At 49.0% G+C, this 21,228-nt stretch overlaps 1 protein-coding gene across 4 annotated transcripts in view; it reads right to left on the minus strand.

Annotated features, from left to right (window-relative positions):
- The window catches only part of RYR3 (ryanodine receptor 3), a 2,047,168-nt gene that overhangs the window by 134,754 nt on the left and 1,891,186 nt on the right, over window positions 1–21,228 (minus strand). For all 4 annotated transcript variants that reach the window (XM_085627314.1, XM_085627313.1, XM_085627312.1 and 1 more), the window contains 3 exons: window positions 19,241–19,283; window positions 17,273–17,400; window positions 16,099–16,159 (listed from right to left, as the gene is read on the minus strand). In XM_085627314.1, the coding sequence (XP_085483440.1) occupies window positions 16,099–16,159; window positions 17,273–17,400; window positions 19,241–19,283 (232 nt within the window). The remainder of the gene's footprint in view (window positions 1–16,098; window positions 16,160–17,272; window positions 17,401–19,240; window positions 19,284–21,228) is intronic.

Consider the following 21,228-nt stretch of genomic DNA (forward strand, 5'->3'; position numbering starts at 1 on the left):
TGCCAATAAAAGGTTTTAGGCTGTTCACACATGAAGGATTTCTAGGACTGCCTAGGTCCACCAAGTAAGTGAGCCCACCCTTTTTCTCAAGGATAGTGTGGGGTCCACTCCACTTGTCTTAGAGAGCTGCTGGGGCCACAGGCTCAAACACCCACACTTTCTGTCCTGGCTGATAAACAGTCAGTCCATCCTTTTGGTCATGCCAAGCTTTCAGAAGCTCCTGGCTGGCCTCAAGGTTTTTATTGGCCTTCTTAATGTACTCAGCAGTGCGTGAATGCAGGCCAAGGACATAGTCCACATTGTCCTCTTTAGGAGGTTTGAGAGGTTGCTCCCATTCATCCTTGACCAAAGGCAATGGACCCCTATCCGGATGTCCAAACAGGAATTCAAATGGGCTGTAGCCCACCCCCTTCTGAGGAACTTCTCTGTAGGCAAAGAGAAGACAGGGTAGTAAGACATACCATTTTTGTCTGAGCTTTTCTGGGAGTACCATGATTATACTCTTGAGGGTCTTTTTGAACCTTTCAATAAGCCCACTGCACTGTGGATGTTAGGGTGTGGTAAACTTGTAGTTTACACAACACTCTTTCCACAGTGCAGTGATATACCTAGACATGACGTTTATACCTCTGTCTGACAAGACCTCCTTAGGTAACCCCACTCTGGAAAAGACTCCCGGAAGGGCCCTATCCACGACAGGAGCTATAGTGGGCCTAAGAGGAATAGCCTCTGGATACCTGGTGGCATGGTCTACCACCACTAGGATGTATCTTTGTGCAGATGCGATTGGAGGGTTTAAGGGACCAACAATGTCAATCCCAAACCTCTCAAAGGGAACCACTGGAAGTAGAATTAGGGGACCTCTGTAGTGCCACCTGACTTACCAGTGGCGACAAAACTCTTTGGTGTCATCAGACATGTGGGGCCAGTGAAAATGAGGGACAAGCCTGTCCCAAGTCTTGCTTTCCCCAAGATGTCCTGCCAGGGGAATGGCATGTGCTAGGGATAGAAGAAAACCCCTGTACTTTTGGGCTATAACCAACCTCCCGGTGCCAACAGGCAAGTGGTCTCTACTCTCAGAAAACAGAATCCCATCTTCCCAATAGATCCCATGGGACCCACTGACATTCCCTGTCTCCTCAGCAGCAGCTTGATGTCTGTGTTGTTCGAGAGAGGGGCAGGATTTCTCCTCCAGACTCAAGTCTGCACTAGAAGTGGCCCCTGCCACAAAAAGCTCTGCTGTGTCAGGCTCAAGTTTCTATAGGGCAGTTCCTTCATAGGGGCTAGGATCATCTCCCTCACGAGGCGGATCCTCACTGGGAGGAAGATTATTCCTTACCCTTTCTGCTACTTCTCTTAGGAGCTAGCTGGTCCATATTTCCAGGACCCAGTGCCCCTCAGTGGCTAACTGTTTGGCCTGAGCCCTAGTAACTGCAAATGCACTGGCAGAGAGTCCCATAATCTCTGCAGGTTTCCTGAATCCACTTCAGATCAGGCTGAAGTGTCCAAGTCATTGCCCATCAGACAGTCCACAGGTAGGTCTGGAGAAACCACAACTCTTTTAGGGCCACTTTCCCTTTCCCAGCTGAGATTTACAACTGCCAAGGAATGATCAGTCCTGGCATTGCTTGTATTGGCCACTAGGTAAAGGTGACCACGTATGATTTGGTCAGGAGATACAAGATTCTCTGTCACCATAGTGACACTAGCCCCTGTATCCCTGTATGCCACAGCTTCCTCACCATTAATCAAAGGCTGTTGCCTGTAATTGCCCACATTAGTGGTACTTACAATTAAAGTGGCAAATTCCGTGCCACTGTAACAGACAAGGACAGCCTGATTGAGTCTTCTGACTAGGCCAGAACCAACATCAGAACCAAGGCTAACCCTACCAATCCTGTGCGAGCTAAACTACTACTTGTACTGATGCTAGGGGCGATATTTGCCTTAGGGGCCGTAGTAGTAGCTTCTTTGGTGTAAGCTTTAGAGCAATTGGCATCCCTTGCTCTGAGGCCTTTTTCCTTACATAAAACCAAGGTTTCTTGCTAGAGGAAGAGGAGTTTTGGGACTCACCCCCAGAAGAAGATATTTGGGGACCTTGTGAAGACACCTTTTTGTCTTTACCTTTCTCCCCACACTTCTCTTGGGTCTTAGAAGAATCTTCCTTCTTCTAGTCACATCCTCCACCATTGTTTTTCTCCTTCACCCTGGTGCGGACCCATTTGTCTGCCTTCTTTCCCAATTCTTGGGGAGGGGTCAGATCAGAGTCCACCAGGTACAGGAGCAGCTGCTGATTTGGACAGTTATTAAGGATGTGCTCCCTCATCAATACATTGTACAATCCCTCATAGTCATGCACATTACTTCCATGAAGCCAGAATTCCAGGGCCTTAATAGCACTGTCTACAAAGTCAGTCTTGGATGTGTGCCTTCTGTATATCCCTGAATTTGACCATGTACTACTCAGTGGTCAAACCAAATCCATCTATGAGGGCACTCTTCATGACTTCATAGTTGTCAGTATCTTCCTCATTGACAGTGAGGAGTTTGTCTCTACCTTTGCTACCAAAGGAGAGCCACAGGATAGCTTCCCACTGCCCTTGAGGGACCTTTGGTACTTTACAGGACCTCTCCAAGGCAGTGATCTATTTATGGATATCATCCGCCTCCTGGTCAGAAGGGAATAATCTGTCCAGGTTCCTAATATCGAAAGATTGCTCTCTGACCCTAGGGACACTAGTGCTGCCACCATGGGGCTCTAGTCCCAAATTCTTCCTAGCCCTTTGTACTTCCAAAGTTTCCGTGTCAAGGACCAACTGCTTTTGCTTGATTCTGAGCTTGGCTCTATCTCTCAAGCTTCAGGAGGTGGCTTTCCCTTTCTAAGGAGTAATCCCTCATACTAGAGATGGAGGTCCCTATGGAATTATTAGAGGCATTGGAATTAACAGAGGAGGAACTACACATCCACTGCATTCTCTGCACTCTCCCAGGATAAATAAAGGGAATCCTACCTCTAGGAGCACCCTCTGTACTATCTGTACTATTCCCTGGGGGATCAGAGTTCACCAAGGTGGATTCATCACACTCCTCCTGGTCGTGCTCAGAATTTGTGTCACTGGGGTGAACCACCCCTGACCCATCGTCTGGAGCTACCCCCACCCAAATTGTCCTGCCCTTCTGGCTTCCCAGCTTTCTGGGGGTCATCCTGCAGTAGCAGCTCTAAGAGTTGCTGGGTGTTAGGGTTGCTACCTGTCTTTAACTTCCTGGCTGCAGCCAGGGTCCTAAGTACCTGGAACTTAAGACCAATGTACCTAGCGGCTTGGAACCCACTGGCTTCCCCAACGAAAGACATGGTTAACTAGGTCTAGTGTCGAGTTGCACCTACCTACCCTAGTAAAAACTAAACTTAAAAAGGATTGAGGAAAGGGTTGTGCTAGACCCTCAGCTAGCAATCCAAAAAGTTCAGTAGAACTTACTACTTTACAAAAAGTATTTATATGTGCCAAATGCTAGAGATGGTTTTTCATCTAACCTCACCTGGATTAGCTGGTAAAACAGTGCAGGCTTAAGTCCCACCTGCTGCACACCGATGTAGGAGGCTTGCTTAATATATGGTGCACACTTATTTAAGTGAAGCACCTTGCACTAATCCAGACAACCTTTATGGTGGTTTTAGTGGTCTTAGACAACCTTACAAAGCTCTCTAAGTGGTAGCTGTGGAGAGCAGCCTTCAGGCTTAGTCCAGAAGGCATGTTAAGCAGCTTGTTTTACCAGATCTAATTCTGTAGTGTAGGTTAAAAGAAAAAGAACCACTCAGTGTAGTTATAAAATATGTCTATTTATTACACAACACTCACTAACACATTGGTATATCTTCTACCCCGAGATATCAACACAAATACACAATAATACTTAAGTTGCAAGAGGTAAGTAAGCTCAATACACAGTGGTCACCAGGGGCAAAACAAACCGTATACTAAGATTGTGGAATGCGAACTGCAACCAAAGTCAAGACTTTGGACCAGGAGACTCAGAAGAGCTGGGGACACAAAAAACCAACCAAAGTAGGTACCCAGGAACCCCGCAGAGGCTGTGAGCAGAGTGGAAACACAGCCACGTATTCAATAGAAGTCAACCGGAAAGTCATGGTTGCAGTTTTAAAGAAGAAGGACCCTTCCCAGGGGACTCTGGAGAAGCCCTGTGGAAGACAGAAGGTTGGAGAGTCACCCCACCCGTGGATACCCCCAGGAACCAGGATACCTACATCAGGGAAGTCGGGTGCATAGGCGAGAAGTGACATTGAAAACAGCCGTAGACCACAATGGAGGACTTCAGAAAAGATGCCGCTGGCGAAGACTGCGCAGGAGTCCAGTGGAATCAAAGGGTGGATTTTTGAAGAGAAGAACCTGCAAGCAGAGGGGACAGAGTCTATGCCACTCGGAGGTGATCAGGAGCCATGGGAGAGCAATACCCACCGATGACCGAAGATACAGGAGTGATGACGGTGACCTTGTCGCTGCAACTGTGAGGACCATGCGACTGAGGAAGACCAGGAGCCATGCACTAGCTGTCCCACGTCAGAAGTCGAGAACCAGAGGATCGGTGTCTGGCTGGATCACCAACAAGCCTTGGCAGCAGCGACAGATGTGGTAAATGATGACCGAGCAACCTTGGGACCAGCCAGGTCCAAGGGACTCACCAAGTGCAGAAGAGTCAGAGCAGGCCCCGAGCAAGCAGAGGAGCCCACTGAAGCCAGAGAAGACCCTCGAGAAGACCCACAGGCCAAATGCACAGGAGTTGCAGGAGCACCTCGAGCACCTTACCAAAGATGAAGGCCCACGGTACAGAGGATGCGGTGAGGACAGAGATCTTGGATGGAACAGATGCTGGAGCTTCTTGTAGCCCAAAGATCTCTGGAGTGCAGAGCCAACAGGCCTTGGCAACGGCAAGTCGACACGGTGAACAGCAGTTCGGTCCCAGCGGTTCTGATGAGGGATACTGGCCTCAAACTTGCTGAGAGGACAGGTCAGGCTTCGAGGGAGTTGCAGAACCTTTCAAAGTCCGTAGGAAGCAGGAGAAGCAGACCGGTCAGCTTTGTTGCAGAGCCTGCAGATGAAGGGGAGTGACTTGTTCACTCCAAGGAAGATTACTTTGGGTATCCTTGATGCCCACAGGTCTGTTGAAGATTCTGGAAGAAGCACAGCCACAGACGACGAAGAAGACTTGCAGAACATCAAGACCAGGAGCAGCAGGAGACTTCCTTGATGTAGTCCCAGTTCCAGGCGAATTACAGCAAAGTCCAAGTGTCCAGACGGTCGAAGAGTAACGTGGTTTCAGGCATGAGTCTTGTCCCACGACGAATCTGTGAACCCACCCACAGGTAAGCCCTTTTTAACCCTAAGAAAGAGATTAGGACGACTCAGGGGTCCCTCCCAGAGGAACGTCTGGACAGAGGGGAGCATACTCCCATGTCCTTTGTCCAGTTTTGAGGCTGTCACCGGGAGTACTGGGGACTTCCCTGGGGAGCCCCCATTGCATGGAATCAGACCTCCAACACCGGTAACAGTGTTGGGGTATGATTCCAACATGTTTGATACCAAACATGCCCAGGTTCGGCACAACCACTATATATTTAGCCATTGAGTAATGACAGATGGCCACTATATGTTTCAAAATGGCTGACCACAATTACAAAGCCTGGAAAATCGCCTCTGGGGTTTATAGAGGTGTCCTGCTCATACAGGGGCACCCTCACACTTATAACCCAGCACCCTGCCTTCAGGATTGAAAGGTCTGCCTTAGGGGTGACTTATAGGTTTTAAGTGTAGTGACCTCAGATATAAGAAAGCTTTTATCTGTCGTAAGTGGTGCTAGCACCAGCTTACACAAACTGCAATGGCAGGCCTGCAGTCACAGTTTGAGTGGTCTCTCATGGGTGGCTCAATACAAGCTGCAGCCCATGGGAGACCCTGGTGTACCTATGCCCTGGGTACCTTGGTACCATATACCAGGGACTTACAGGGGTACACCAGTAGCCAATTGTGGGGGTACAAAAGTACTTACCATGATAAATTTAGCGAGGAAGCACAGTGACTGGGGCCCTTATTAGCAGGATCCCAGTCAGACTAGTTAAAAAAACATAATGACACCAGCAAAATGTGGGGGTGACCATGAAAGCAAATCCTACTTTCCTACAACAACATCCAACATTTTGGCTTGTTAAGGATCCGTCTTGCAGACTCCATACTAGGCCACAAATTTGTACAAGTGCCTGGCAGACATAGACTTAATTGAAGGGTTCCTGGCAGCCAGGATGACATCCATAATGTTGGTTGCCAAATCAAATGCCATCAACTGCTGCAGCTCAATCTCCACACATGGAGGTGTAGATTGCACAGGTTCAGTTGGAGAACCCTGCCCTGTTGCTGTGAAAGAAAATCCTCCTGAACTGGTAGGCTGATTAGAGGGCAGACACGCAAGCTGAGAAGTTCTACCTATGACACTCTCCTGGACAAGTCCAGGGTCACCAGGATAACTTTATCCTGGTTGTTCCTGATCTTCAGAACTCTGAGAAGAGAGGTAGAGGTGGGAAGGCATACATGAGTATCATGTACCACCCCTGTCAAAATGCATCGACTAGTGAGAACCTAATTGGAAACTCCAATGCACAACTGTTTGGAAACTGTATGCTCTCCACAGCGCTGAAAACAGTGAGTCATGGTTACTCCCCATTGTCGAAAGACTCCCTGTGCCATGTCAGGGTGCAGTCCATTCGTGATCTACTCTGTACCAACAGCTGAGGCCATCCACCCTGTCATTAGACAATTCCATCTCATGGTTCACGATCAGGGAGATACCCTGATATTCCAACCACCTCCTAAGGTGTAGAGCCTCCTGGCACAGGACCCAGGACCCCACTCTGGTCTGCGTGTTGCAGTATCACATGACAGTAGTGTTGTTCATGAGAGCCTGGACCAGCCTCCCCTTAATGGGCAATAGGAAGGCCTTCAACCCCAGGCAAATGACCCATAACTCCAACAGATTGAAGTGCAGTTGGGTTACCCCTGGAGACCGGAGTTTTCTGTTCTCCATCTCACACAGTTGATCTCCCCAACCAAGTAGTGACCCATCCATCACAAACATCAGCTATCGGTGGGTAAGGGAGAGGGATCTGCCCTGGTAAGGTTATGGTCAAGCAGCCACCACTGCAGATGATGTGCAGTCCCCTCCGAAACTTAGATTACATCCAACAGGTTTTCTTGATGCTGTGCTCACTAAGAATTCAGGTCCCGCCGCGGAGCCTGCATATGCCACCTGGCAAAGTGGACCAGCAGGATGTATGAGGCTAACAATCCAAGAAGCTTCAGAGCTGCACTTACCGAGGCTGAAGCATCAGTATCATTGCTCAAAAGTCTTGGATGTGATGCAATGCAGGAAAGATCTTGAACTCCACCATGTCCAAGAAAGGTCCTATTAAAGGAGTCGGGTGTGGCTTTGGCTCGTTGATCAAGAACCCCAACAATGTCAGGACATTCACTCTAGTCTGGAGGTGGTCTACACCCTGAACTGACTATTGTGAGCTGCAAAGAAGTCGGGTGGCCTGCGACTGACTGGGTTGAGTCTGCCTTCAACAGTCAGTCACTGAGGTAGTGGAAAACTGCTACCTCCAACCTCCAAAGTGTGCAGCAACCACCACAATCACATTCACGAATACTCAAGGAGCACTGGTAAGGCTAACAGAGAGCACTGGAAACTGATAATACTTCTGGCCATCCTTGAACCGCAGGTAACGTCTATGGAACTGTCAGACAGGTACATGAATAGTACGTCTTGCAGCCCCAAGACCACCTTCCAATCGCTCAGATCCAAGGCAGACAGAACCCATGCTACTTGTGACGTAAGACAATTGCATAAATGTTAACAACGGTACGGGCTTTTATCAATAGGCCTCATTATTAACTACTTGCTGTGTTTGGTGTTCCGTATCCATAGGTGGTAGTGTCTCAGGGCAGATTTGAAAGTGTTTTTGTCTGCAATACCTTCGCTGATTCTCCATCTGTGCTTCAGTTGTTTTGCAATGAAGCGTCCTCACCCGAGTTTCTCCATCTAACAGCAGCTTGCAGTCTGCATTTTGTGGTTTTGCTGTGCTCAAGGGAGGGCCAGGGTGTCAGTACAGACTGCGATTCAGGTGTTGAAGTGATTGATGCTTTCCAGCAAGTTGCTGGAGTGTTTAGGCCAGTGTGTGAGAGCTTTCTTCCTGTCTTGCCCTGAGATGTTTGGCAGGAGAGCCAGAGATGGCTAGTCTGTTGTGGTGAGGGACGGGGATGCTGAATCTGATGAGGGCAATGTCTGTCCATGCGACTGATGGCGTGTCGACAGCGATGCTGTCGAAGGAGTTGAAAATCAGATCCAGGAAGTGACTGGCAGAATGTGGGGCATATTCTCAAGAACGTGTGATAATCATCGCAAAAGTAACTTAACGCAACCTACAACATCGCAGTCTATCACGGGAAATTTACGCCTTGTTAACCAAGTATTCACAACAAGGCGGTACCATGTGACAGTCATCAGACAACGCGTCAAATGGCCGCGACAAAATCAACGCCATGCCGCAAAAATGCAAAACAAGATTGCCCAAAAAGTTGCGTTGCCCCAAAGCGCGATACCAAAATCAGCTAAAACCAGCGACAGACCTGCAATTCCCACACAGCATGTGTGAAAATGCACTATAAAAGCAACACAAAAAAACCCAATTCGAACTGCGTAGCACCATGGATGCACCCGGACCGAGTGCAGAGGACAACCGGAAATCCACAAGCCCCACAGAGGACGAGCCTGGAACTCCGTGTTCGGGGAAGGGCAAGAGAAGAGAAAGAGGAAGACAGTGTTCAGTCCTCAGGAAGACCGGATCGTCGTCATGGAGGTGATAGAACACCATCAACAACTGTTTGTCACCTCCACTGCGACACTGGCAACCCAAACGGAAATATGGCAGTCCATCGTCACCAAATGCAGCGGAGTGTCGAGTAGGTCAATGGAGGAGGTTAAGAGGCGCTGGCATGAAGTGCACAGCCAAACCAAGGAGAAGCTCGCCGCCAACATGAAGGCAGCAAGGGCGACTGGAGGTGGGAGTCCTGTGCCACAGGAGGAGCTGGATGAGCTGGAGGAAATGGTGGCCACAGTCATCAGCGTGGAGATGGTGGCAGGAGTTGGGGGCATGGACACAGCTCGATATGACCGGACACAACAGCAACAGGGTGAGTTACGACCAGGGACTGGGGGGATGGGGGGAGATGGGCACAATGGCACATCATGTGTAGCATACTGGACATGCACAGTGACTGTGGAACATGTCCCTCATCCCTGTGGCACACTGCAACACACACACATAGCAATAACAGCACATCCAATGACAATGTGGTACAAAGTGCAACACCTACATTGCAGAACAGAGGACACAACAGGTCCAGCATGTGCGTAGTAACTGTCCGCTCACATCTGGCATTGCCCGTCACTGTGTGATGATAATGTACGGGAACTACCACACATCCATTATGTAGTCGAAAATCCCACTGTCTGCCATCAAATAGCCAGCTCCACCAACACAGTCACAATGTGCCTTGTCATGCAGTCTGTATGTCAACATCTGCTAAGTGTCAACATACATGGGAAACTCTGTTAACCTGCATCCCCCCTTAACATTGCAGAGGGACAATCAACACTTACTGCAGAGCAGACCACAAACCCCATCATTGATGATGAAGAGGACAACCTGCACATATGTCAAGACACCCTCCAACAGATAATGGACAGCCTCCGCACCCCACCCCCAGGAGCAGGGCAGGCCAGCTGCCTCGAGGTGACCCCACCACCTGCACAGACCACACTGCAGGAAACACACACCACCATGGCTGTCTCCCAGGAGCCCCACGAACAATACATGGAATTTAAACGCTGTGTGTTGGGTTGCCAGGTGGAGTTGGCGGATCAGCTGCGGGTGGGTTTCGAGCTCGTGGCAGCCAAACTCGATGCCATACGTGGGTGTCTGAGTCCCATCAGGGACCACGTACAGTTCCTAACGACACCCCCTGTCCGCACCATGCTCACCGACAATCTTTGGCTGACCTCGCTGGAGCCATTACTTGGATACAGAACTGTCTAGTCAGACAGGCACCAGCGATGACAGCACAGAGTTGGCACAGATGCGGAGGACAATGGAGACCATGGAGCAGATGCAGGCTGGAAGTACGTCTGCCATGGCTGAACACCAGCAAGATGTAGCTGGGATCTTCCATGCCCTGCAGTTCATCATCTTGCCATTGCTGCCACTGAGCAAGTCCCAGATAACTGCAGGGGGAACTTCGACACACACATCTCCGACCCCTGATGTGTCAGTGGCACCCAGTGATGCAGCCCCATCACCTTCGCACCCTGATGTGTTAGTGGCACCCAGTGATGCAGCCATTAAACCGCCACACACACCGGACACAGAAGAAGTATCAGAGGAGTAAGACGTGGATGGTAATTGCTGTGTGAGGAAGGAGGTAGTAGCATCCATCACTGCCAGATGGCCTGTCCCTGCCTGGTTCTGCCCTATGCATCATGCCCTGGGACGACACCTTCCACTGACCCCCGGAACACTATGCGACATCCACCCGGACCCCGACATGGACTGCCACTTCTTCACTGCTTGACAATTACACAGCAATCCTGCTGCCAACTGCACTCTCCCTCTTCCAAATCACCTTTCAATCCCCAAAGGACTCTGGTTGGCCCACCAGTGGGATTCCATGTTATGTGGGCTTCGATGACCATGTACAGCTTCAGCTTTGTCATTCACCAGAATGTGAATAAAACATTCGAAATCACACAGATGTGTCATGACTATGTTCACTTGCGTATGAAAGTGTGGCTGGATATAGGGACAATGATTGCACAAGAAGGTACACCCTGGAGAATGACATCAATGCGCATGTTTATCCCTGAGACACATGGCCAATTGGATGACTGTGAAGGTGAGTACTAGCTGAGTCCCCATTGCACATTAACAACAATCTCACAACCCCCTAATGTAGGCACACAACCATGAATTGAATAGGGCTGTGTGTAGGAATGACCAAATCGGTACCAGGGTACCAGGCCAGGAGTGGTGTCCATCACATGTGACAACGGAACTTCACGTCGCATACCTACTCACACGCATCTGTGTGGACACATTCTGTCATGATTTATGACATTGCTCCACATGGTCAGAGGTTGGACACCATACTCACATTGCTGAAGACACATAAGTGCACATGTCTGCCAGCAACTATCCCAAAACAATGTATGGCTCACAGAGGTGGGGCTGTCAAAAGAGACCCACCCCATTGTACATACGTCAGTCAGACCCTCCCTGTTTAGGGACGATGCTCATTGTGGCACACGAGTTGTCAATCTAATCAACACTCATCACAGTTAGACACCAGTGCAGTTGGGTAGACTTTATTGGCATGTGCGTGTCAGTATGGGCAAGGCAACGGCTACAACATGCAGGGACATGCTTAAGACACTTACACGCAGCATGGGAACATGTCAAGGTGCAGGAGATGGGGAGGCAGAATTGAACACCATTCATTACGGATGGCAACGGTCTCAGCCCACCTTGCCTTGCTGGACGAGTCATGTGTTTGGCGTCTGCCCATTGCCCCGTGTGAGGGGGCACGACTCACAGCCCATGGGGTCTGCATGGTGCTCTGCCACAGGACTGCTCTGCTGACAGTGATCAAGGTGAAAGGGTCTGACACAGTCACATGTCGTGCTGTGTTGCCACGTGTGTGCTCTCCCCCAGCACTGTATCCGAATTGGTAACGTTGCCAAATGACGCTGTGCTGCTCCGACCATGGAACTGCATCACCTTACACAGGTGTGTGTACACACGTGTAGTTCCACGCACATGCATTCAGAGTCTAGGCGAAGGCAGACCTGTCCTCTGTTGTGGTGGGATATGTGAGCATTCCCCACGATGCAACAAGGTGTTGGGACCTATGCTGTGGGTGACAATCCGATGTGGCTACGGGAACGTAGTTACTCGTCCATAAATGCTAGCGCAGCTTCATGTGCAATGTGTTCCAATAGTACGTCGTTGTCGGGTTCTAGGAACATCAGGGTCAGCCAATCCATTAACTGGTCCGGGCAGATTTGCTCAGTCCACGCCGTTTCCCCAATCCGCAAAACAGCCCAATAGGGGAGCGCCACGATGTGGTCACTGTACACGAGGAGTTGTGCAATCTCCCATGCGCAACTGCCAACACATACGCCAATGATCAGTGCATCCCATGCACGGCTATCCCGGTGGCACTCCTTGTCGTGGGCCCACAGGGGGTGCACTGTCAGGTCATAATCCAATTCAGCTACCGTTGCGTTGGATAGGCAGACCTCCATGGGCCACTCAAATGTGCATGATCGACAGTGGAACCAGGGCTGGACGCAGGTGACGTAGGCAAGACGGAAACTCAGACGGAAACTGATTCGCAACACTGCCAGTAGCAGTGATCCCAACAGATGCAGCATTCGTGCACGGTACAGTTCCACGTGACAGGGGTTGTGCATGTGCCCAGTAATGCCTGCCATTGCATTTGTTGGGCTCGTGGCACCGGCACTCCTCAGACCAGCGGAAGGGCGGTGGGCGATATGCCACAGCTCTGGGCAATGAGTCGTATGTGTGTGCAACGTTTGGACGTATGGGTAGTTTTTAGCCAGTGTGTCAAGGGCATCCCTTGAAGGTGTAGGACGTGCAGGGATGAGTGTGTATGGGGTGTTGGCACATTGGTGTTTCATTAGCTCAGTCCGTGGTGTGGGAGTCGTCGGAGGCTGGTATGGTATCTCACGCAGGGTGTGCCAGCCGCATTCAGGACCAAGGTCGGGGGTTAGGTTGGCCTTCAGCCTTGTGTATTGAGACAAAGGGCCTTTCATTCCTGATTTCAGTCTGGCTACTGCTTGCATTTCCTAAATGTGAAGCGGAATTTGCTCTGACTTTGATGCTAGGCCTGTGATCTGGGGTGCACAGATTTCGAGACACACGCAGCTGGTTGGCATGTTTGCATGGGCCAAGGGCCTGATTGGCCTTGCGCACCTTGTTCAGTCTCTCTCTCCCTGTCCTTTGATGAGTGCCTGACACACCTTCTTATCTTGGATATTGTCTTGCAGGTTGTGAGTTACAGATTGTCCAGGGATGCCCTGCCATGACTCTTCAAAATAGTTGTTTGGTGACAAATCAGGATGTGACATTTGGTTTGGTCTTTCAATGGTGAATGTGTGAATCAGGGTTTCAGTGCTCACATGTATGTTGATTGTTGCAATTGTGCGACATCATGCGGGTGCTTTTGTTCATGTTTTCGTGCCATTGATGTGCAGTGTTTTGGTCCGGGGGAGTTGGGGGGTGCGTGGGGTGGAGCCCGGGGGGTGTGGGGGTGGTCCTGGGGGTGGTGGCGGTGGGTGTTGTGGCTCTCTTGGGTGTCCGGCACTCATGTTCAGTTGCTCCATGGCATCTGTTGTTCTTCAGGTGTGGCTGTGAGCTGTGCTCCCTTTTGTGGTGCAGGCTGCCGTCTGACTTTGAACCAGGTCAGAGCAGGTGTTAATTTTCTGCTGCTAACGTGCCCTATTGCATGTTTCGTGGTCTTTTCGCAGATCTGGCTGGTCGTTGAGAATGTTGCGGAGTGGTGTTGTCTCGTCTTTTTGCTCGGGAACGCCTACTCTGCATCTCATTAGCGATAGTTGCCGGGGTCATCTGTGGCGATGTTTTCTGCGGCTACTATCGCAGGTAGACTGGTGATATGGGCTGTTAGCACCAGCTTGTGAATGGGGTGATATATTTATCGTGACTTTGGCTGCGATAAAGTGCCATTAACTCGGCGATAGCTCCTTGAGAATATGGCCCTGTGTGTTCAGTCACACATTGGGTGAGGCTGAGGATTTCTAGAACAACTGTTGAGTTTGGGTCAGCAGGGTCTTCCAGGTGAAAGTTCAAAGAGGAAGAAGGTTGCTGGAGTCAATGATGAGGGGTGCAGTAAAGTCTGTGATGGTGCTGGTGAAGTTGGTGCGTGGTCCTGGAAGTCTGTAAATAAAGGTTCTTCTTAGGGTGCTAGAGGTCTGTAGATAGGGGTTCTTCTTAGGGTGAAGTTGGCTGTAATGAGCAGTTTGAATGTGAAGTGTTCCACGATGCTGGTGGGTGTGTCCGTGGACGTGGGGCAGCTGATGGCATCCTTGGAGTTGAAGGCCTCTGGGCTTGTGCTGCTAGTTCTAACTAACGATTGTTTACCCAATGGGGACAGCTTTAGCAATGTTGGGCACTGATGCCAGGTTCAGCTTGGTTTCCATGAGGAACAGCAGGTCCAGGGCGTGTTTGTGGAGTTCAGCCAGGTTTCCATGAGCATCAGTGCAGTCAGCAGTGGCTGAGGTTGAGAGCACAAAAGGATTGCAGCGGAGTAGTGGATGGTGGGAGGAGGACCAGGATTCCTGGTGCTGGGGGCAGATGGTTCATGGACAGGTGCAGATGGGTTGTGGCCACCATTAAATAGGTGCTGAGAGGGGGGAGGAGGGTATGGAAAGGGCATAGGAAGTGGAGGGTGCACGTGTGTACTTTTTAGCTTCCTATGAAGGGAAGAAAATAGAGCAGGCTGAGGCCCAAGAGAGAAAGTAAGAGAGGCACATGAAAAGGGCAGAGAACAACCAAAATAGGCTATAGAAAATTAGCACAAAGAGTTAAAAGGCAAATAAAATGGGCAGAAAAAAGAGCAAATGAGGTAAGAGATGTGGCAAAGAGCCCCGGATGGGGTGTGCGGGCCCGAGAGGGCCGCCTGCTTCACAGGCACGAGAAGGTGCATCCGGACTCCCAGACAGAGCTCTGTGAGACTTCCTTAAGCACCCTTGCATAAGTCTCAGCCCTGGCTCCGAGAACCTGGGCTTTAAAATCCCTCTCCTAAAAGGGCGAGCGAAATCCATTTGTTAAGATATGGCATGATTAGATGGTGGTCCTGTAGGCCTGAGCATCTGGTTGCTCTGAGCCCTAGGTATCTGGTCACACACCATGCGTTCCTATGGCATGTCCAGATGACATGGCTGCCCTGGAATCAAAATTCTTATGAGTACTCATTTGGGGTCTGGTCGTTCTCATATGGGTGCTGCCAAGGTCTGTGTTAATGTTATGTGATTTCTGCCTAGTGCTCTGAATGTGGAAGTGGAGATATTCAACAAAGCTTGGGTAAATGTCAGGAGTAACTATGACTGTCTTAATGCCTTGTCATCTGATTAGTGATGCGCATGAATGGATGAACGAGAATCACACTGTCTCTACCTACAATCTAGCAAAACCACAGCCAAGAAAACAGGCTTGTCAGAATCAGCAAGGTAAGATGTCCCTATAGGATTTGACTTTATTCTGGCACTGTGAAGAGGCATGAGAGGCTCAGGATAAGGCCCTCAGGCTGTCAGTGAAATTCCACAACTCTTATCTTTATCATGTTATCACGTACCCAGTGAGATTTGGGGAGGGGGGGGGGGGGGAAGTTCCATGGGAGGGTTCTCACTGCTGGCTCCAGGCGCCTGCTGAGCGTGACCCACTCTAGGGACAGTGGCAGGTAGAGAGTTTGACTGGGGTAGTACACCTGGCAAATAATAACGCAGGTGTCCTAAGGCGAGCTCAGGGAGGACAGAACCCTCATGTAGAGCGGAACGGCAAAAACTCATTATGAATACAGACTAGGAAAGCTGGACCTCATGATCCTTTTGACTTTTTTTTATTGAAGCAGGAGGTGTCAGAGAAGTTACCACAGGGCTAATTGGCTTATGGCAGCAAAGTGTTCATAGCTATGTCGCTTTTTGATCCATTGATGTCAGCTTTTCCAATCACTGTGCAGAGAAATGAACAGAAAGAGCAAAGAGGCAAAGAAAGTTTGACAAACAGGGCAAAAGAGGACAGATCGATGTCTACATACGATTCAGTGTGTGATTTCTGGTTCGTTCCATGTTCTCACTTGCTCATAGTAGTAATGTCCAGTGACAACTCAGAGAACAAGTTGAATATGTAAACTTATGTTGTGCAAGGCAAAAAATACTTACATTATCAGTGAATACGACCCCCAGTTTCCATATGTGATACTTCATGTCGATGGAGCTTAACCTGGGAACACAGACAAGCACAGTACTCTTAGCGTTGCAGATGTGATGACATGGTAGTGCCCTCAAAAAGTGCTTAGAAGAGGCCACCCAGTTATTATATTATATGTTGTACTGTTACCTGTGATGATAACAGGGACCTGTGACCTCTGATTATAATGCAGTGGCTTCTCGTTACCTGTTTTATGCGTACCTTTCCCATGGATATCTGTGATAATTTTGCACATTCTAGTGTTACATGTTATAATGGGCATAGCACTTTTTCATGTGGACTAATAATTTTGGACTGTGCTTATTATTTCTCTTCCCTCCAATCCAATCAGACCTACTCCTCCTCACTCCAATATGCCCCAACCCAATCCACTCTTCCCAATCCCTCACGCCACTCCAGTCTCGACTCCACTGCAATCTTTCCAAATCCACTCCACCTTACTCTACTCCAATCTACTCACTTAAAATCCACCTAATCTACCCCACTCTACTCTACCCCATTCGCCCACACTCCATTCCACTCTACCCCAATCCACTCTAATCTACCACACAACACTCAAATCTCCTCCACTGCAATCCAATCTAACCTACTCCACCCCACTCCAATCTGTCCCAACCCACTCTACCCCAAACTATCTTTCCCCAATCTGCCATGCTCCAAACTACCCCAATCTACCCGTACTCCATTCCATGCGACCCTACTATAAGACATCCAATCTACCCCATTCTGATCTACACCACTCCAATCTACCCCAATCCACTCTTCCCCATTCTATGAAACTACCCCAATATATCCCACTCCACTCTACCCCAATATACCTTACCCCATCTACCCCACTCCAATATACCCCTCCCCACTCTAATCTACCCCACTCCACCCCACTCTACCCCCACTCTACTCTACACCAAACTACCCCACCCCACCCTCTTTTAGCCATGCTGAAAAGCAGCCACAATGATGTGTACAACGTGGCTAAAACACCTTGACAAAGCCAAGAGCTCTTGCATAGGCAAAACCTGTTGGGTTTGCCAATGCTTGTTTGAGATGATACTTTCTTGCCCCTGGCACGCTTCCTCCTGCTCGTTCTGGTGCTATGTTGCGTTACAATGAATGACCAGCTCATACCATGAAACGAGAGATCCTTCCTCCGGCTTCGTCTCCTCCACTGGGCTGAAGTCCAGGGCATTTTTGTCCAGTCCCAGGAGTTCTGCAATCCGCTCGGCTCCGTACAGATCGCCGTACTTGTTAATGACCTGGCAGGAGGGGGGAGGAAGCAGACACTGTCAGATCAGACCCCCACTGGCCCCGGGCCCCATTCACTCCCTCCATCTCGGTGCTAAACGGTAAGGCAAGGGTGGAGCGGGGCGCCTGGGGACAGCAGGGTGATGCCGGTGCCGGCAGTGAACCAGGCCGCAGACGGATACATGCTTTGTATCCTCGATGGAGACGAGCTCGCGGCCCCGGCTGATTGGCAGAGCGCGGCTGTCAGGCATGCACGGCCCCCTGTGGATACACGGAGCTCAGGGACAGCGAGTGCTCCCGAATGATGAAAAGCATCCCCGCTCCATTACTAGCAGGCCTTGCAAATAGGCTGCATGCACTCAGAGGCCTGCTTTCAAATACAACGTAAATTGAGATAAAACAAATCAGTGCAGTGCGACACACTCTTTAACAGGGAGATAGGATCCTGGGGGAGGGGCGCGGGCCAGAGAGGCCTCGGGCATTCAGTAGGAGCTGCCGCTAGGCACAGAGGCAGACTAGAGAGGGTGTGAAGAGGTGAGAGTTAAGAGATGCTTTAAACATGTCTTCTGGTGATAGCAAGATGTTTGTAGAGCCTCTTTTAAACATTATTATTTTCTAAAGTAAAATTTGCTTCTTTTTTAAAGAAAATGTAAACAAAATCTACCATATTTGCATGCCGATGGGATACCAACATTCTTGTGTTTTTTAACATTAAAAACTGCTTTTCCCAAAAAAGGTATTTTTTTCTCAAAACAATGCTCCAGGATCCCACAATTGGGTGGACTATTCAGGGCTTATGACTATCGAACAAGAGTGCTTGAAGGAGAACTCAACATCGCCCAATCCAGAAGGGAATCTACTGGGGGATTTCTACACCAAACAGTTAGGTGGAGAATATTCCTCTGGTTCAGTTTCCTCCAGACTTACCACTTCCTTTCCAAATCAGACATTATCCAGTTATCACCAGCCTCAGGCTCTCAGTGAGTGTGACAGGAGGTCGATGTAGTGCAACAAGAGAAAGTGGTACACTGGAAAAAAGTACTGTCACTATAGAAAGTGTTTTTGAAGGATGAATACATTAATTCTGCAGTGGCAAGAAGTGGTAACCAAACTGTTAGTACTGTGGTAGTTAGTTTTATGTGTAAGGTTGTGGAAGAGGAATACATAGTAGAGAGGGATGAACAGATATAGCTGTTGGAGTACGTTTTATGGCTAGTGTAGATGAAGGAAGAGGTAAGTCTTTGAGAGAGCTGTTCTAGTGTGTGGCAAAGGCACTGGTAGTGCTTTTGAAATAACTTTTATGGGTTCTGTTGTCAAGGATGTGGTATGGGTAGCGTGGATGAGTAGTCCAGAAAGAGAAATGGGCAGTTCAGCAGAGGAAAGCCTTGGTGATAGGCTGTGAACTGAACTGAACAACATCTAAGTGTTATCTGACTTGAAATAAATCAGCCACCACAAATACGTATATAAAACACACACCCCCACACTTCATACTTAACATTATAAGGACCAACCATTGACCATAATGAAGTGTGTATTTACTATTCTAACTCCACGCGCGCTTTGATACTGAGGTAGGTTATAAAGAGGACCAAGGCAAATATAACTGTAGTTTTCGTTTTTTAAAACACTCGCTCCTAAGTACCTGAACACTATGGGGACAGTCTCTCATAACGCACCGGTCCTCACAAAGATCGTGTTTGATTCTGTCAGGGTTTGCCCACGCTATGAGGACTGATCTGGTCCTCACAGCATGGGTTATACATACACAGACATCCCCCCTCCTCCCCGTAGGCTGCATTAGGTTGAAACTTCCATGAGCAGCCACAGGAGCTGCCGTACAGCACTTACCTTTCGCTTGACAAACTTGTCCCAGTAGTTATTGGGGAAGGACCTGAAAATTTAAAAAAAAACACGTGAGAACAACTCCGCTCATTCCTTCATTCTTTCACGTCTAGGGCCTGTCTAGAGGAATGGCAACCCAGGTCATTTCTGAGGTTAGGGAGTGACCTCAGGCGTCCTGAGGGCTCATGTTATACAAACTTTGGCCTTTTGGTGTCCAAAAGCTGATACAGTGAAGAGTAGGAATAATGAAGGAACATTTCTTACCTGTACATATAATCTTGATCAGGGTCATCGTCACTATTATTTCCATTGGTCCAAACAGATCCTCGCGAGACGACATCCCACCCAGCCAGGTTAAGAGACTCCTACTTTAGCGCATGGCACGAGGGAACCTTGCCTGATGCAGGTCCCTACATTTTTTAAAGTTCGACGCGAAGGCAGTTCCTTTACCGTCCTAACAGCCAGACTATGGAATGTCCTGCCTGTTAATCTCCACAGGGCACCGTCTATCTCCTTTTTCAAAAGAGACCTAAAAACGTTTCTGTTAGACTCTGACTAACCTATAACATAGATACCGCCTGATATCAGTCTTTTGAGCACTGAGCGCTGGGACGCTTCGCCTGAAGCATCTGTGCGCTTTCGAACTGCCTTTTGATTGATTGATTAAAGTGAATGCAGTTCAGATTGTCCCTACCAGACAGGTTGCCCGTCTGTTAGTTCCTCCTTATAAAGAGCAGAACCCAATGATGTGGGGCTTTCCATTCTTGGGGAGTACCCGGGCTGCCAGTGGAAGGAACGGTTACTGATATTCAACAACCTTCCGGCTTGCAGATGCTGATATGCTGACCACATGTTCAGCATTCAATCGGGCAGCGAGAAAAGAAAAATTCAAAAGCAAGGGCCTGGCCAACATGAGGAACTTACGGATATACATAGGGTCAGGCCTAGGGCCCGGGACATTATGGATGGAAGGAGAGTGAATTTGAATCAATGGATCTAGTCAAGTGTGACTCACCCAGTAATGTGAACTGTATACTACTGGTTCTGACTGCATCCTGGAAGAGGTGCAGTAGTATTCTTGAAAACTTACTACCACATCCACTTGTAAAAAAGGAACCATCATAATATTTGTATTTACAAAAAATAAAGGAAAGATGTCTCAGTCAATCAGCACACAAGGTTCTATATTACCCTCTTAGGTACTTGATGGTGTGCATTGAGTAACAGCGTGAGGAGGTAGGCAAAGGAGCACAGTGCTAGGGGATGGGGTGAGGCGGCACTGTATGGAGTTAAAGTCCAATGATAGATCTAGCATTACAAATAACACCATAGACCTGATAAACACAAAGACAAAAAAGTTACTTACCTGTGGTAGCAATCTTTCTGGTAGATACTCTATCTACCTGCAGATTCCTCACCTGTAGAACGCTCCCTAGGCATCAGACTGGATCCAGAAAACAAAGCAACAAGGTCACTGGGATTGGGCACTGGAATCAGGTGGCACCGGAGGTGACGTTAGGCGACACCACTGAGGCCATCTGGCACATAGATATCAGTTTCCCTCTGTATTTTCCAAGGATTTGAGGCGAGAGGACAGATTAGCATTGATGAAGGAATGCAGTACCAAAACACTGCAACATGGGATCTTATTAACTTTCTCTATAAATAATCCACCAATTGGGGAGGCGGGTCGTGAGTAATCTGCACGTAGATAGAGCATCCACCAGAAAAATCATTACTGCAGGTAAGTAACATTTTTTTCTGATGGAGACTTCTATCTGCAGATTCCTCTCCTGTAGAACACATTTCCCAGCAATACCCTGCGCAGACAATGAAATCCTGCAAGGCGGGCCTGGCAAAGTGCACATCCCTGCGCTCCTCTGCAGCCAGACAGTAATGCTTAGCAATCAGAACACCTCGAGCAAGAGCGGAAGTGGTTGATTTAGCCTTGGTGGAATGGGTCCTGATTCCTTCAGGAGGCTTTATCTGGGTTG

Source organism: Triturus cristatus, chromosome 9 (assembly GCF_964204655.1).
Source record: "Triturus cristatus chromosome 9, aTriCri1.1, whole genome shotgun sequence".
Taxonomy (NCBI): Eukaryota; Metazoa; Chordata; class Amphibia; order Caudata; family Salamandridae; genus Triturus; species Triturus cristatus.